The following is a 14,564-nucleotide window of genomic DNA, read 5'->3' on the forward strand; positions in this document are numbered from 1 at the left end:
ATAGGCCCTCCGGGCACTTGCACGGGCGCTTGAGCAGGAGGAGCGCGTGTTCGGTGGCGCAGCGGTCATCGTCGCGATGAGCTCCACGAGCACTCGAGGAGGGACTTGAATCATCTGCTCCCGTGCGTCGTCGCCCTCCTTTGAACGATTTTAGGTCGCCTCGCTGCTGGCAGCCGGCTACGGAACGGGCCACCACACGGTACGCGCTTCTTCTTTTCTTGGATATCAGTAAAACACACTCGTTCATAATTACACATTATTGTGACACTTTTTTCCGCAACGCATTTATCTAGTACACGCTCTAAAATCATATCATCCGGATATTACCAATCTCATCTCACGCGTACGTGTCTGATACAATCCTCAAATGTATCCACGTCCTGCTAATTCCGATCCATGTGGCCGTGTTACACAAGTCATACAAGCTCAGTGTCCACTCCGCGTGGTTTATACCCGAATGTGTCCATATGTCTAATACGAAGTCCTCAGTGCTCACGCGTCCGCATCTGGTTTAATCAAAAAAAAATCAGCCCCCCATGGGCATATATTCAGTATTCCATAATTTAAACAGTGACTCAGCGACAGCTGCTCAACAAGCTATAACATGAAACCAGAAAAGTGACGGTACACTGAACTTATTATCAGTCCTATCACCCTATTCGTGAATTATCACCTACTTATTAGCCACGGTACATATTTTTCTCTCATAATAAAAAACATCACCAGCTTATCAGCTGCAGAAACCATCAGTCAAACAGGGCTCCAAAAACCTGCGCTTTTGCAGTACGTTCGTCTATATTACAAAATGTGAAGGATGACAAAGGGTACAAGCAGTAACAGATTTGAGATTTCCAACAAATACGTAATGCAGCTTTATCGAGCTTTCCAGGGGAAAAAATATTCAAGCTACCAGCACGTTAACTAATGATGTCATTTGGTGTAAGAAAAAAAAATCGTGTGAAAGGTCTCCATTGGTTCTTCCTTTAGAGCACAGTAGTCCTCTCGTAAGGAACAGCAGTTGGGCTCACATATCTGAGACAGACCAAAGATAGGCTTCTTGCTCCATTGCTTGCTTCTCGTTCTTCAGCTTGAACATGTCCCTCTCAAATCCTGGAGACAAAAAATGGAGGTGAAAATGTGAAATTATAACCAGCTACCAGATTTACAAACTGTCCAGAAGGATAAAAATTTTGAAAGCACACAAGCAAGATATGCCCTGCAAACTGATAGCAAGTATTTTCAGAGTTTATCTTATGCTTCCCAACCATGTTCATCCAGACATTTCTTGCTTGAAATTTAATATTCTGCCAACAATTGTAAACGGGCTCTCAGGTTACTCTACCCAATGAAATTCGCACTAATGAGAATGCACATTGTGTTAAGCTCGAAACCACATTTCTTATATGGACACATGGCTAGATGGCATATTCTGCCAAGCTCAGAAAAACCCAGTGGATATACAATTAAACAAGCTAGTTGATATGAAAATGAACAAACTGATTAATCGCGTGAGGAAACAGAAACCAGGCACATGACTATTAGTTGTTGGGCAGGTTAAAACGATGAGCTTTCTCCTTTTGTCACAGACAAATGACTAATCCATATTAGCCCTGTTCGCAGTTTGGTGCGAAACCGCTCAACCTGCAGAACCAGTCCAGAGCCCAGACCAAACCATATGTACAGTTTCGTACGGGTTTGCCTGGTTTGCAAGTGAACCAACGAAACCATGCCCTCCATCTCTGAACACACAATGATCGCCGAAACACAAACTGGGAGGAATTAATGAAGGCCTATAGAGGATCAAAACAACAGTGGGAAGGAGTTTGTTAACTACTTGCGACTGCCATAGTGAGGAAAGGGGCATCGCAGCAAAGTGCAGGAACAAGAAGCGAAGCCTTTTGGACTCATTAATTGCAGCTGCTTTTCTGCGGTGCCGACCAGAAATTGGTGATGACCAGTGTTCAAGCCCAGCCAGAGCGCGAAGCCACCACACTGCACAGAGAAGCCAACAGTGACCTCTGGGACAGTCAGCATCGTGCGACAGCCCGTGCATGTGCTCGAGGAAGGAGACGACTGGGCTTAAACTGTTCAACCCGCAAAACCAACCATCTAACCCGGCAACAAACGGTTTGATCGGCGCTGGTCCCCAAAGCCAGCTTAAACCATGGTTGAACAGGCCTAATCTATATATGCAACCAATACACTACAATCTCTTAAAAGAAACATCATGCAAAATCTCCACAGAAGCACAACGTGAATCCTAAACTACTGTGATACAAGCCTACATATACACACGGTAGTGATATTCAAACCCCAGTAATCTTCTTTTACCACTCACATGCTGCATGAGGCTATAAGATAAAGTTGGTAGTGACATTGCAAGGAACGTACCATTACTGCGATCCACGCCGTCCCAATGACGACCAGGTTTTATGCCATAGCGGTTTGGAGGAGCATCCACTCCACGTTTCAGCCAGCTGTGAGGAGGTACATTTTGGGGTACTATGAAGCCAGATTCTTTCATCTTTTCATCATCTCCCAAGTCTTCCAAAATAAATTCTGGATCTTTCCTGCTGCAATGCATTAGCACACATATCAGCCATTATCCACAAACAAATAGACGAAGTGTTGACAGATTGAACCAAGCCACTCAAAATCAAATACTGCAGCAGTGCAGTTACCTTGACTAGATGAGCCATAGGATCACCCCATCGGATTCTTTCTTTTAGCATATCGTCAAGCTCAGGGTCATCCCTGCAAGCAGAAAAAGTTCAACATCAAATACACGCAAGAGAAGGTTAGACAGATTCACATTCAATTGGACAAAGAGTAGAGGAAAGAAAAATAGGCACCATATCCTAGGTACCTTGTTCGAGCAAAAGGTTTTTTCTTCTCAGCTTCAATCTCTTTTAATCTAGCCTCAGCTTCTCGTTTCTGAACCAACCCTTTACCCCATTCTATATGTATTTCCTGCCAATAAGTACAACATGGGCCATTAGCAACATGGGCCATTAGCTAAAAGGAGCTTTTGGACAGATAGTTACAATACAAGTACCAGAGAGGGTAAATTTGCAGTCATAAGCCTTCAATCTGTTTTGACTGTTAACACTAATAGGTACTATAAGTGTGGGTAGCTGTTGACAATAAGCTAATTGGTCAGTAATTTGGTGTCCTGTTGATTGTTATACATCCTACTCGTATGAAAGTTGACCATTTGGTGCTTAGAGAAAATTCCACTTCACGACACAAGCAGAAAGAAAGAAGTTTCATGACATACTTATTAATTAATTTTCAGGAAAAAAAAACAAGAACTATGTCCTAATTTACACAATGTCAGGGTTCAAGATAAATAAGTTGCAGAAGAAGTTGTTTCCAATCTATAAACTGAGCCATATTTGCGAATTGCAATTCAACTAACTACAGAATATTTCAGAGGAGAGAGGACAAGAAACATAAGACTAGAAAATAGAAAATCAAGAAGAATATCTATCTACCTTTGGCTTCTCAGGTTCCTTTGCCTTGCGCATTTCTTCTTCACTTATCCGTCTTCCTGGAAAACAATAAAACAATGGTAGCATAAGAAACTAGAATGGTTATATGGGTAAACAGCCAATACAAGCTGTACAATGTGCATAATGCACTCATCCTACCTTCCTTATCTCTGAATACTGCTTTTGCCCCTTTCCCAACCAGCGAAGGATCCTGTGACGCAAACCTAATAACAAAATGACAAATAAATATATTACAAATCTAAATCAATGGGCAAGCATCTCTGTTCCAAGATGTGAAGTTGTCACTCACTTAACCATCTCAGCCTCCTTAATCTTTCTTATGTCCTCTTTAACTTCCTCTGCTGTCATCAGTCCAGCTTTCCTCACCTGTTTTGAGGCTCCTTCCTTTTTACTCTTCCTTGAGGGAGAAATGTCTCTCTTCTTACGTGGAGATAACTCATCTGATGCAGATTTGCGACTTTGCCCCAAATTATTTCTTCTTGGGGGTGACAAATCATCATCAGGGTCCTGGTGCTGGTCCTGGTGCTTCCTCCTCCGTGGTGGTGAGATGTCTTCGGGCTCCTCTGAGTCATGCTGTGTCCGTCGCCGAGGTGGAGAAATGTCTTCAGACTCCATCGAATCATGTCTCACACGCCTCCTTGGTGGCGAGATGTCCATGGGGCTCCTCTGAATCATGTCTCGTGCGCCTCCTGGGTGGCGAGGTGTCCTGGGGCTCCTCAGATATATGACGAGCACCCTTCCTTGGCGGCGAAGGGTCTTTTTTCCGCCTAGACTTCCGTGGTGGTGACATATCATCCTGGTCCCCTGCACCACTGCCCTTTGGTGATGGCGTGTCCTGGCGCCTCCGCCTCTGCCTCGGTGGTGAAAAATCCTTGCCAGCGGCATCACCCTGCACAGGCGAGGGTGTGTCACGCCGCTGCCTCCGCCGCACAGGAGAAAGGTCCTCCCTCGTAGCACCTCTCCGCTCTGGCGACGGCGTGTCGTTCCTGCGCTGGCAGGTGGACCCACCGCCCTGCTCCTCCGGGGCGGCCACGGTAACCCACCCGCTGCCGTCCTCGGCAATAGCATTGTATGGCCTCGCCGCGCGTATTGCCTCCAGGCGACGCATCCGCTTGACCTCGATATCCTCGTCAACCAGAGGCTTCTCGTCACCTGCAACCACGAGAGCGACCGCAATTCAGAAATCTCACCACCAATCCATCCAGAACTCGCGCTACGATTTAGGGTTTCGGGGGTTCAAGAGGGCAACGCACCTGACGACGCGGGCTCCTCGTCCACCTGCACGGGCTTCTGCCACACGGGGTCCTCGTCGACAATGAGCACCCCGCCTCCGCCGGCGGCTGGCTTGGGCTTCTTCTTCGTCTTCTTCTTCGCCTTCTTCTGGTCGCCGTCAGCGTCCGGGCCCGACTGGTACCTCTTGAGGTACTCCTTCATGGAGAGCCCCGCCGCGGGCGCGGAGGCGGACGAAGGCGGCGGCTGCCTCGCTGCCATGGCTGACTGTCCCCTCCTGGCGATGCGGTGCCGGATCCCCAATAAGCTGAGACCTGACCCCCCGTCGGAAGAGGTTCCAACTTAGAAGAGCAGCCGGCGGTAGCCTGCCCGCCTGCTCCGCCGAGTTGCCCAAGCAGCCGGGCGTGTCGCACCACGCAAGTTCCTCGCGGCCGCAGCGCCGGCGGCGACCGACCGGTGCCCCTCGGGGTCGGAGAGATTCGAGAGGCAGAGCGCGTGTTGCCTCTTCGACCTGGGCTGGGCTGGGCCGGCTTTGTAAAGTTGGAGAAGGTAAGGTCGGTTGGAATGGAGAGGGGGGAGCAGGGAAAGGAAGAAAAATATATGGGCCCGACCGGTGAGGGATTGTAGACTTTTCAGGTTTTCGGCCCATAACCAACACCGGTATACACAAACATTTGGGCCGGCACAAGATCAGATCAAACCGAGCCGTGGAGTTTTCTTATTTCTTTATTTGTTAATACACTTTCGTTTCATACAGATCTTTTTTAAAAAAAAGTGAATTCACAAACATTTTTTCAAAAAAATAACGCTCTATTGTACCGTTTGATGAGTTGGCACAAAATATGTCTAACCCAAAGTAAACGAGACTTGTCTTTAGTCAAACTATTTACAATGATATATTTCATGATATATCTAATTGGATTAATTTGTTTTATAGCTACCGATGTTTTTTCAATAAATTTGGCTTAACTTAAAAAAATTGACGTAGAAAATTCAGAAGTTCATTTTTTTGGAAAGAGTAAAATTATGTACTTCAAACGATATTTAGCTTCAGCTATGTACAAGTCAAACTTAGTTAGCGATTTTTTTAAAATATTAATATTTACGAGTTCAAATAATTCTATTATGAGCACATGTCCCATAGAGAATTCAGGCACTAATTGGTATTGTACTTTAAACAAAGTTAAAACAAGTTGTAATTCAGAACTAAGGAAGTGTAGTACCGAGAAGGCGATTTCTCGATAATCTTGTAAACCCAAGGCATTTGTTTATATATGGTACTGTTATGAAAATTGTATTAAATAAGTATACTAAAAAAATAAAAAATTCTATAATTTCAGCGTGCTCCGGTGCAACTTTGCTGTGGCTTGCGCTGCAGCAGCGGGTTGCGGAGCCGAATATAGCAATTTAACGTAGCATATAGCAGGTAGCATACTAGCTTGCAGCTGTAGGCTTGCAGCCGGAACACCGGTAGAAAATCACTGCCGAGCAGGCCGTTTCGGTCCCGTGCCCCCGTGGAGTTTGGCCAGAGCAGATGCCATGCACGACTCGCCCCTGCGCGGCCAACACCAAGGCAAGGAGTACACTACACGAGCACACGTGGACTGTGGACTGTGGTGCCCCGGTGCAGAACCGGGATTCCATCCAATCCCATCTCCGCTGCTCGGCGAAAGCAGCCCTGGCGTCATACCAGATTCGGACGGCGGCCGGCCGACCCGTCCAAACCACGGCAGATCCGCCGGAGCCGGGACGGGGAAACGAAAAACGACGGCATCCATTCCGTTGCCCGGCGGGGCAGGCACTCGGATCGGTCATCGCGCCGCGCCGAGGATGAGGCGGCGAACGGCCGGACTCGGAACGGGACAGACCAGACGACAAGACCCGTTCGGCGTCTCGTCGTCCGCGCGAGCGCGACTCGCCGACGTAGGCAGACGGCAGGGCAGCGCCAACCGCCTCCCCCGGTTAGCACTCGACGAAAGCAGCGGACACGACGGCTACTGGTGCCGGTAGTCGTCTTGTCTTGGATCGGAACGTGGCGTGCAGCAGGCCCAGCGCCGCGCCGCGCCGTGCCGAGCCGCGTCGCGTCGCGTCGCGTCCACCCGCGAAGCGACACCTCTGCACTCCTCCACTCCCGTCTCGCCTCTTCGCCTTCGCGCGGCCCTCGATCGAGCACCACCACAGCACCTATCTGCCTGCACTCTGTGGCCGTCAACTTGTTTCCCATCAGCGCATGCAGCAGCAGTGGTGGTCGTAGGAATCCATTACTCGTTTGGCCACGAACACACAGCTATGCCATACGTGATGCCCTGCAACCAGCCACACGTGGTCCAGATACACTAGCCGTGTCAGTGTCACCCGGTGCAGGCGTGCCCTGCCCTGCCCTGCCTAACAATCGCGCTCGCCGCGGCGACCAAGTACTCGGTGTATCTCCTATATCTTCCCGCCCGCCCGCTCGCCGTCTCCATCCACCACCCCCCACACCGCCGCCGCACATGCACGCACGAACTCACCTCCATCGACCGCGCGTTCTCAACACCACCTACAAAAGCGAGCCAGCCCGCCATGCCGACCGGCAGCAGCGGCTCCACCAAGGCGCTGGTGGCGCCGATGCACCGAGGCGGCGGCGAGCCAGAGACACAGCCCCACCGCCTGCTGCTGCAGCGCATGGCGCCGCTGTTTCGCCCGGCGCCGACGGACAGGGACAGGCGGCTGACGAAGCTGCTGGTGAACGTGACGGTGGACCGCAGCCTGTGGCCCGTCCACCTCGTGCTGGACGCCGACGCCACCGTCGCCGACCTCGTGCGCGCCGCCGTCGCCGCCTACGTCCGCGAGGGCCGCCGCCCGCCGCTCCAGACCGGGACGGCCGCCTCCGCGGCGGACGGCTTCGAGCTGCATCTCAACAAGTACTCGCTCGAGAGTACGTGCACCAACCTAGACTCTGTTCTGCTTCCTCTGCTTTGCTTGCACGCGGCATGGCGCCTTTCTTGCTTCCCTTGCATCGTCTCTGAAGAATGGAGTTTCATTGCATCGTATCGTATCGTATCGTATGGCAACTAACGATCGGTCGATTTCTTTGGAATTCTGTCAGGTTTGAGGCCGGAGGAGAAGGTGCTGGACCTGGGCTCTCGCAACTTCTTCCTCTGCGCGCGGAGATCTGCGGCTGCGGCTTGAGCTGATCGAGCTTGCTTCGTTGGATCATCGTCCGTCGGACGCTCACCCTGTCGTAGGAAGAGCAGAGCAGTAGTATGTATAGCACGCATCCAAAAGGCTACGCCCATCAGGTTTTCAGGTTGACGACGCAACGCATCTTGATCTGCCTCTGTAAACCTGTATACTCGTGTAGAGAAATGGATGTGGATATCTCGTCACGTCATGTGAATTCTGCTGCTTGGCTCACGCTGGTCGTGAAACGCGTCTGTCTTGGCATCAGTGGCATGGCCAATTGGCCATGGCTCTCGTTTGGCGTCACCTTGTCTCGTATGGACCTGCAAGCAGTAGGACTTTGTGGGCATGGCAGCAGCCTGCCTGCCCGCGCGCGTGCGTACGTGTACTAAACGACGATGGTCGCGCGTGGTGTGGCGGAACCTTGTCAGTAGACATATCGAAGCTGAGCGAATACGCCGCCAGGCACCGGCAGGCGGCAGCACCGACGAGTGGGACGGGACTTTGGGAGGACCTCCGTCACTCCGTCGTGCAGCAGCGGCAGCCGGCAGCTAGTGTCTGGCTGTTTGTTCTGATCCCAAACCTCTTCTGATGACAAGTGTGTGGGTGGTCTCGCTCGGCGGTCCCTGGATCGCGTGAGCCGTGACGACGGCGTGACAGGCTTTTTTGTATTCCCGGTTGTTAGGCGGCCGCACACTTGGTTCGATTTTGATCGATTTTGAATGGATTGATTTCCACTCAAAACAGGCCTAGTGTTCGAACAGGCCTCAGATCGGTTTTGAATGGAAATCGAACCTAGTTTTTGAATACTGGAAATTTTAAATAGAACGTCAAATCACGTGCATAATTTTGGACCAAAACCCAACGTCGGCCCATCTCACTTTCTTGGCCCAACTCGGCCATCTCTTGGACCCTCTTCTCCGCTGCTGGCATAGTTGAAAAGGTCCTTCTAAACCCATCAATCATTTTTTACGATAGTTTGATTTCTCTTCTCAGCCCTGGCGAAAAGTTAAAAATTTGACTAGCGTAGCACTTTTGTTTTTATTTAATAATTAGTGTTTAATTATTGATTAATTAGGTTTAAAACATTCGTCTCGTAATTTTCAATCAAACTGTGTAATTAGTTTTTTTTCGTCTACATTTAATGCTCCATGCACGCATCGTAATAATGAGTACCATAACACTTTTTGAGAAAACTTTTCGCGAACTAAACGAGGGCTCATCTACCTAATCTATTTTTCTAAACAAAAAAATCTATACATTTTTTTTACCTACTAACCCTATCTACATAAAAACGCGAGCGCTCGTCCCTGTTCGGCTGTTCGGCTGGTCTTCGTTCGCTCCGCTTCCTCTCCGAACTCCGTCGCGACTCGCGAGCGCCGAGTGCTAACCCTATCCAGCCACCGGTCCGCCCTGGCGCCCTCCCGCCGACCGCCACGGTCCTCTACCACGCGTGACCGCGCCCCTGGCTCAGCGGCTCCCCGCGTCCCCGCCGGCCGCCATCCTGCTCGTCTGCTCCTGTCGTCCGGCGCCTGGCCGCGGCCGGCGGCCTGCATTGGCTGGGCGAGCGCGAGCTGCGACCGCCGGCCGGCGACCTGGTGTCCGCGGCTCCGCGCCCGGCAAGCGTGGCCGTGTGTTCGCGTGGGGGTCTCGTCTGCTCTCCCTCTCCTGGTCTCCTACCAACTGTTGTGATTTCTGAGTCTTGGTAATTTTTCCCATTCTCAGTTCTTGAATCTAAGTTCTATGTTAATGTTGAACTCTTCCCGATATAAGAATTGTTGAATGATTATTTGATTAGATCGATTTTTATAGAGTTGCACAATGAAGAGGACTAAAATCCTTTTTTTTCCTCCTGCTCCTATGTCAATTATACAACCAGTTCTCTGCTATTTATAAGCTAGTTTTGTTATCTTTCGGTATTAGACTCAGTTTAGACTCTGTGTGAGCGATTCTAAAAAAAAAAAATCTGTGAGCGGTACCTTAACCTAGTGCAGGCAGTATATATGTTGTGATAGTGGCCCGGCGTAAAAATCGACAAGCTCCGCCAGTAGCAGTTCAATCCCCTGCAAAGAATCTTCGTTGGGAACCCTTGCAAGCTTCAGGGAACAATGGCGTGCTCTCTCTCTCTCTAAACTCTAGCAGCCCTCCCCAGTCTGGATCTGGTCAAGGGGTACAGCACTGAGCATTTTCACCAGTACCGGAGGGCCAGATAGTGGCCAAAGGATTGGGGAATAGCCATGGAGGACAGCATGCCAAAAAGTGGCCAAAAGATTGGGTAACAGTCACGGAGACCAGCATGCTGTGAGGGCTGCACAGGGCAACCCAAGTCGCCACTCTGGTGCACTGCTGGTCTGCCACTGTCAGGTGCGAATGTAATTCTGAGTTGAGGGGTGTGTGTGGCGTGTGTTGTAGGGCTCTAGCCCCTTTCTTTCTTCTTAATATAATGATGGGCAGCTCTCCTGTGTTTTCGAGAAAAGAAAACTTGTGTGCCAATTTTTTTTTTCTTGCAATAGGTGATATCGAATGCCGAGGATTGTGTGCTTAAATGTTGCAATAGCCTTGCAATAGGTGATATCGAATGCCGAGGATTGTGTGCTTAAATCTTGGAATTGGTTTTTCTTTCCAGGGAGACTTTGGTGCAGTAGGTCACTCAAAATGTTAGGCTATACCTTAGTGTTATGATGGAAATCTTGGAATTGGTTTCTTTCTTTGAGTCGGTTTGTTGCATTAGGTGATTCAGAATGTTGGGGACTGTATCTTTTAATATTCCAATGGGAGCATCTTGATGTTGCTACAGACCTACAGTTCTGAAATTGATTTCTTTTCTTGATTTGATCTGTTAGAATAGGTGATTCAAATTGTTGGTGGGTTTTGTAGCAGGCTTCTAAATAGGGTTCTGGGGTGATGGTGTTGTTGCTAATTGGTAGTTCTTGTGTATCAAATTGAACGCCTTGTTCTCCCAGTTGATTGGTTTGATTCATCATTCCAAAGGAGATTAAAATATTGTTGCTGAGCTTCCAATGTTGCAGTCTTATTTTCTTCTATGCTTTTTTCTTGTTGTAAGCGTGACTGTCCACGTTGCTGTGGGCATTACCTATTCGTGACTAGTTTGTAGACCACCTTGCGGTTGAGCTGGGCTGCACTTATGAACTTGGAAGATTGCTTGACCGTCCAAACCTAAGTACCCGGAATCCCTTTTTGTCTTCATTGCATGTTTATGTCACACTCTAGAATAACTACTCTCTAGGGATGCTCTGTTACTGTGAAATATAAGAACCTTGGTTACGAGTTGCTCTCTTTAGATTTAATGTTTGTTCCATTTTTTAATTAACTTTATGTGTGTATTCATGGAGAAGTAGGGGGCGGTTGGGCTTCAGGAGCAGAAGAAGCCGTACCTGTAGCTGTGCCAATCCTAGACGTGAGTATCGCTGACTGAGATTATGAACCTGAGAAAAATTACCGAGGTGCTTATCCCATTTCTGGACTTTGTGTTTCTGATGGGTGCCTTTGCTCCTGTCAATAAAAAGATTTGTATTGTAGCCTCTTATTGAAGCCTTTGCTCTTGATAAAATTTGTGGGTCAGGGAGATCAGCGGACAAGGAAGAGTGATGGAAGCCCAAAGTAGTACTGGCTTTGCACAAGGTCAGTGATAATTAGTGGATCAGTTTTTGTTATTAAGTCCTTTCTGCCTGATTAGTTCAATGCTTTAGTTAAAGGATGACTTATTGTAGATTCCAAGGGCAAGTAGTCTGAGCCAATGAGGTGACCTAGGGTGTAGAATAGACTTAGGGTGTGTTTGGTTTGACTAATGGGGTGATCCATCACCTTCTCACTCACCCTTTTGTTTGGTTTGTGGACTAGAATGGGTTGACCCCCCCCCCCCCCCCCCCCCCCTCCCCCGCTTATCCCTCACAAGCTAATAATTAGTATAACTATGACAAATGGAGGTCATTCAACCAAAACCATGGGATGAACTCATGAAGTCGTGATGCACCATGCACCACCTTATATAGGATGAGGTGACTCCTCAACCAAACACCCCCTTAGTGTCTTGACTCACAACTGGATTATTTGAACTCCATGATAATTTAGAATGCAATATGTAACGGAGAAATAAGTAAGAGAAAGTGACCACTGATCAGTTTTACTGCAGTCAACAAAATTGAATGCCTTTGTGAGATGGTTTGAGTCGAAATGGTGAATGATTATGGTGATTGAGTAAAGCGCAAATGCACTTGAACAATTGTAGTTCAAAAATTTGCTAAGCCCAGTAGGCCATTAGAGCTTGATTCTGAATGAAGGTGTCAACAAACAGAACATAATTAATTGTTTGCTTAGAGAGTGACAGTGAATTTCTTGATGTTAAAGAATTTAATTCAGCTTCATCATATAGTTTAGATGCAAAAAAAAGAGAAGGAATTACTCCTCACAGGAAAGTTGTCCGGATAACCCCTAAACTAATTTTGTGTTCTTTTTACCTCTCCGGATGTTTCAGTTGGTGCAACCTACCCAATTCTCTTTCTTTTTTCTCCATGTATAAGTTTGAGTTTCGAGCTCAAATTTTGTAGGCTGATAGAATATCATAATTTATGTTAGAAAATGCATTATGAAATTTTCATCATTGTTTTGGATAGCTTAGTAATAAATTTACTCTACTGATACAAAAAAAAAGGGGGGCAGACCTAGTGCCGGAGGCTCCCACATGAGTGGGGTCTGGGGAAGGGAAAAACCGAGGCAAACCTTCCCCCCGCAAAATCTGCGGAGAGGCTGCTTCGAAGTGAGACAGCTCTCACCACTGCACCAGGCCTGCCCTTCTATTGATACAAAACTATACGAAAACATTATGATGAAAAATTTATAATGTATTTTGTAACATAAGTTATGATATTTGCTATCACCCTATAAAATTTTTGAACTAAAAGATCAACTTTTATGGGAGAAACAAAAAAGACAAATCTTATTAAGGTATAGATTGGATCAAGTAAAAGATTTGTAGGGGTAAATTGAACACAAAATTGTGTAGGGGTAATCCAGACAACTTCCCTATGCAGGGGAGTAATTTAGACTTTTTCCAAAAAAAAAAGGACCTAGGTTTGGTTTTAATATTTATTCCATATCTATATAAAGAAACAAGAGGACAGTAGACTATGCACATGCAGAACTGATCTCACCTTTGACTTTGTAGTTGTGGAACCCAAGCTATGGTATGGTGACCGCACAAGACTTGCGCCGAAGCAAAAAGAAGCTGCACTTGGTTTGTCAAGTACCTGTGGCTCTGGCATTCCAGCATACATTTGCACCATGAAGAAGTCTAATGTTGTCAAGAGACAGATGGTACGTTGTGTCATTGTGTGCGACACCTAAGCATGCCAAAACATGACCTGGTGCTGATTGTCTATGCCTCCTCTGGTATTGTTTTGTAGGCATTCTCAAGACAGTTTAGTAAGCGATACATATTCGCTCGTCTGGGTACCTATGGGTCTGAGACCAAAGTTTTTGCAGGCAGAGACTTGTTCGGTAGTAAGCTCAACTTCTCAATGGTCCATGGAGAACTAAGGCTTCTTGGTGGATGGCCCCTCTTCGTCAAGAACCACCGTATCGAAGCAGGACACGTGTGTGCTTTCATGTTCGAGGAAGAGGAAGAGGGTGACCTGTCACTTAGGGTGCATGTGCTAGGTACTGTGCCACTGCCAACAATCTAGCTTTTGCTTGTTTCGTTGACAAGGCACGGGATGAAGGTGGCTATCGAGCTATTGCATGAGACAACGGTATTGGAAACAGCAACATGTAGCTATCTACTCTGGAAGGTGACAAGGGTAACTGGTACTCCCTTCGTTCTAGATTAATTTCGTTCTAGATAACTATGTATGGACATATAGTTTGCGATGGAAGTGCTAATAGTGTTAGCATGTACTTGATAATGTGATTGCTGCAGTGCTGGGATTAGCTTGGAATGTTGACATGTTGTCCAATGATGGCTTTATATTGTTTCCTCGCAGTTTGTGGTTGGATTTTTCTATGACAAATGTCCTGGCTTCACGGTACATTTGGCATGTTTGTAATTCTTCTAGGAAGATATTTGAAATGTGTAAATTATAGTTATGTATTGTATGTGATTCCTTTCATTTGTATAGATACCTTTTTCAGATTTGAAATTGTAAACCCTTTCGCCCTTAGAAACTCAGGTGGTGTTTGGTTTGGTAACAGAACATGGGTGAAATGAGATCTCATTTTGTCTCGCTGTTTGGTTTTGAGAAATAGGGATGGAGTTGTTCCCTAGATTCGGGATAAAAGCTCGTCTCCAAAAATCGGAGGGGCGCCCCCGTTCTCTCCTGGCGCCAATTTTTTTTAGATGACACAGGGTTCAAGCGAGTCGTTCTATTCAAACCAATTGGAATTTTTTATCTAAAAAAGAGTATGTTTGGTTTCATGCCTGGGCAGAGTTGTGTGGTCCGGCAGCTATCTCAGGCCGTCAATTTTGATCGTCTAACGGCTAAGATTGTTGCATGAGAGGTGGTCTGCCTGGCGGGGGCTGCTAGAGTCCACCCAATCGGACGGTACCCCGCGCCGGCGGAAGGGCGCCAAAATTTCCCGCGCGCAGGTGGCCTGGCCGGTACCGCGCTGGTGGAAGGGGGCGCCAAAATTTCCCGTGCGCAGGTG

General features: G+C 47.7%; 2 protein-coding genes and 1 pseudogene across 5 annotated transcripts; 2 read left to right on the forward strand and 1 right to left on the reverse strand.

The window, feature by feature from the left end:
• Window positions 1-766: 766 nt before the first annotated feature.
• LOC136528587 (uncharacterized) lies at window positions 767-5,251 on the reverse strand (annotated as a pseudogene).
• Window positions 5,252-6,984: 1,733 nt separating this feature from the next.
• LOC136528590 (uncharacterized protein At4g22758-like) lies at window positions 6,985-8,118 on the forward strand. The gene is made up of 2 exons (XM_066521553.1): window positions 6,985-7,659; window positions 7,831-8,118. The coding sequence occupies exons 1-2, from the start codon at window positions 7,305-7,307 to the stop codon at window positions 7,911-7,913; spliced, it is 438 nt and encodes a 145-aa protein (XP_066377650.1). The 5' UTR covers window positions 6,985-7,304; the 3' UTR covers window positions 7,914-8,118.
• A 1,120-nt stretch (window positions 8,119-9,238) lies between these two features.
• LOC136528816 (uncharacterized) lies at window positions 9,239-14,119 on the forward strand. 4 transcript variants are annotated; one of them, XM_066521801.1, is made up of 5 exons: window positions 9,239-9,609; window positions 11,258-11,368; window positions 11,488-11,546; window positions 13,090-13,238; window positions 13,328-14,116. In XM_066521801.1, the coding sequence occupies exons 3-5, from the start codon at window positions 11,513-11,515 to the stop codon at window positions 13,604-13,606; spliced, it is 462 nt and encodes a 153-aa protein (XP_066377898.1). In that variant the 5' UTR covers window positions 9,239-9,609; window positions 11,258-11,368; window positions 11,488-11,512; the 3' UTR covers window positions 13,607-14,116. The 4 variants fall into 4 exon arrangements, with proteins under 4 accessions (XP_066377898.1, XP_066377896.1, XP_066377895.1 ...); XM_066521799.1 differs by having other exon boundaries at window positions 11,261-11,368; XM_066521798.1 differs by having other exon boundaries at window positions 11,264-11,368.
• The last annotated feature ends 445 nt before the right edge of the window (window positions 14,120-14,564 follow it).

Source organism: Miscanthus floridulus, chromosome 19 (genome assembly GCF_019320115.1).
Source record: "Miscanthus floridulus cultivar M001 chromosome 19, ASM1932011v1, whole genome shotgun sequence".
Lineage (NCBI taxonomy): Eukaryota > Viridiplantae > Streptophyta > Magnoliopsida > Poales > Poaceae > Miscanthus > Miscanthus floridulus.

What these genes read in the sequence shown, in the direction of transcription:
- LOC136528590 (XM_066521553.1), top strand. Translation starts at nt 7,305, where the DNA reads ATGCCGACCGGCAGCAGCGGCTCCACCAAGGCGCTGGTGGCGCCGATG. An exon ending in CAACAAGTACTCGCTCGAGA is followed by an intron (nt 7,660 to 7,830) that starts GTACGTGCACCA and finishes GAATTCTGTCAG; the next exon opens with GTTTGAGGCCGGAGGAGAAG.
- LOC136528816 (XM_066521801.1), top strand. Translation starts at nt 11,513, where the DNA reads ATGGAAGCCCAAAGTAGTACTGGCTTTGCACAAG. An exon ending in TAGTACTGGCTTTGCACAAG is followed by an intron (nt 11,547 to 13,089) that starts GTCAGTGATAAT and finishes TTGACTTTGTAG; the next exon opens with TTGTGGAACCCAAGCTATGG. An exon ending in ATGTTGTCAAGAGACAGATG is followed by an intron (nt 13,239 to 13,327) that starts GTACGTTGTGTC and finishes ATTGTTTTGTAG; the next exon opens with GCATTCTCAAGACAGTTTAG.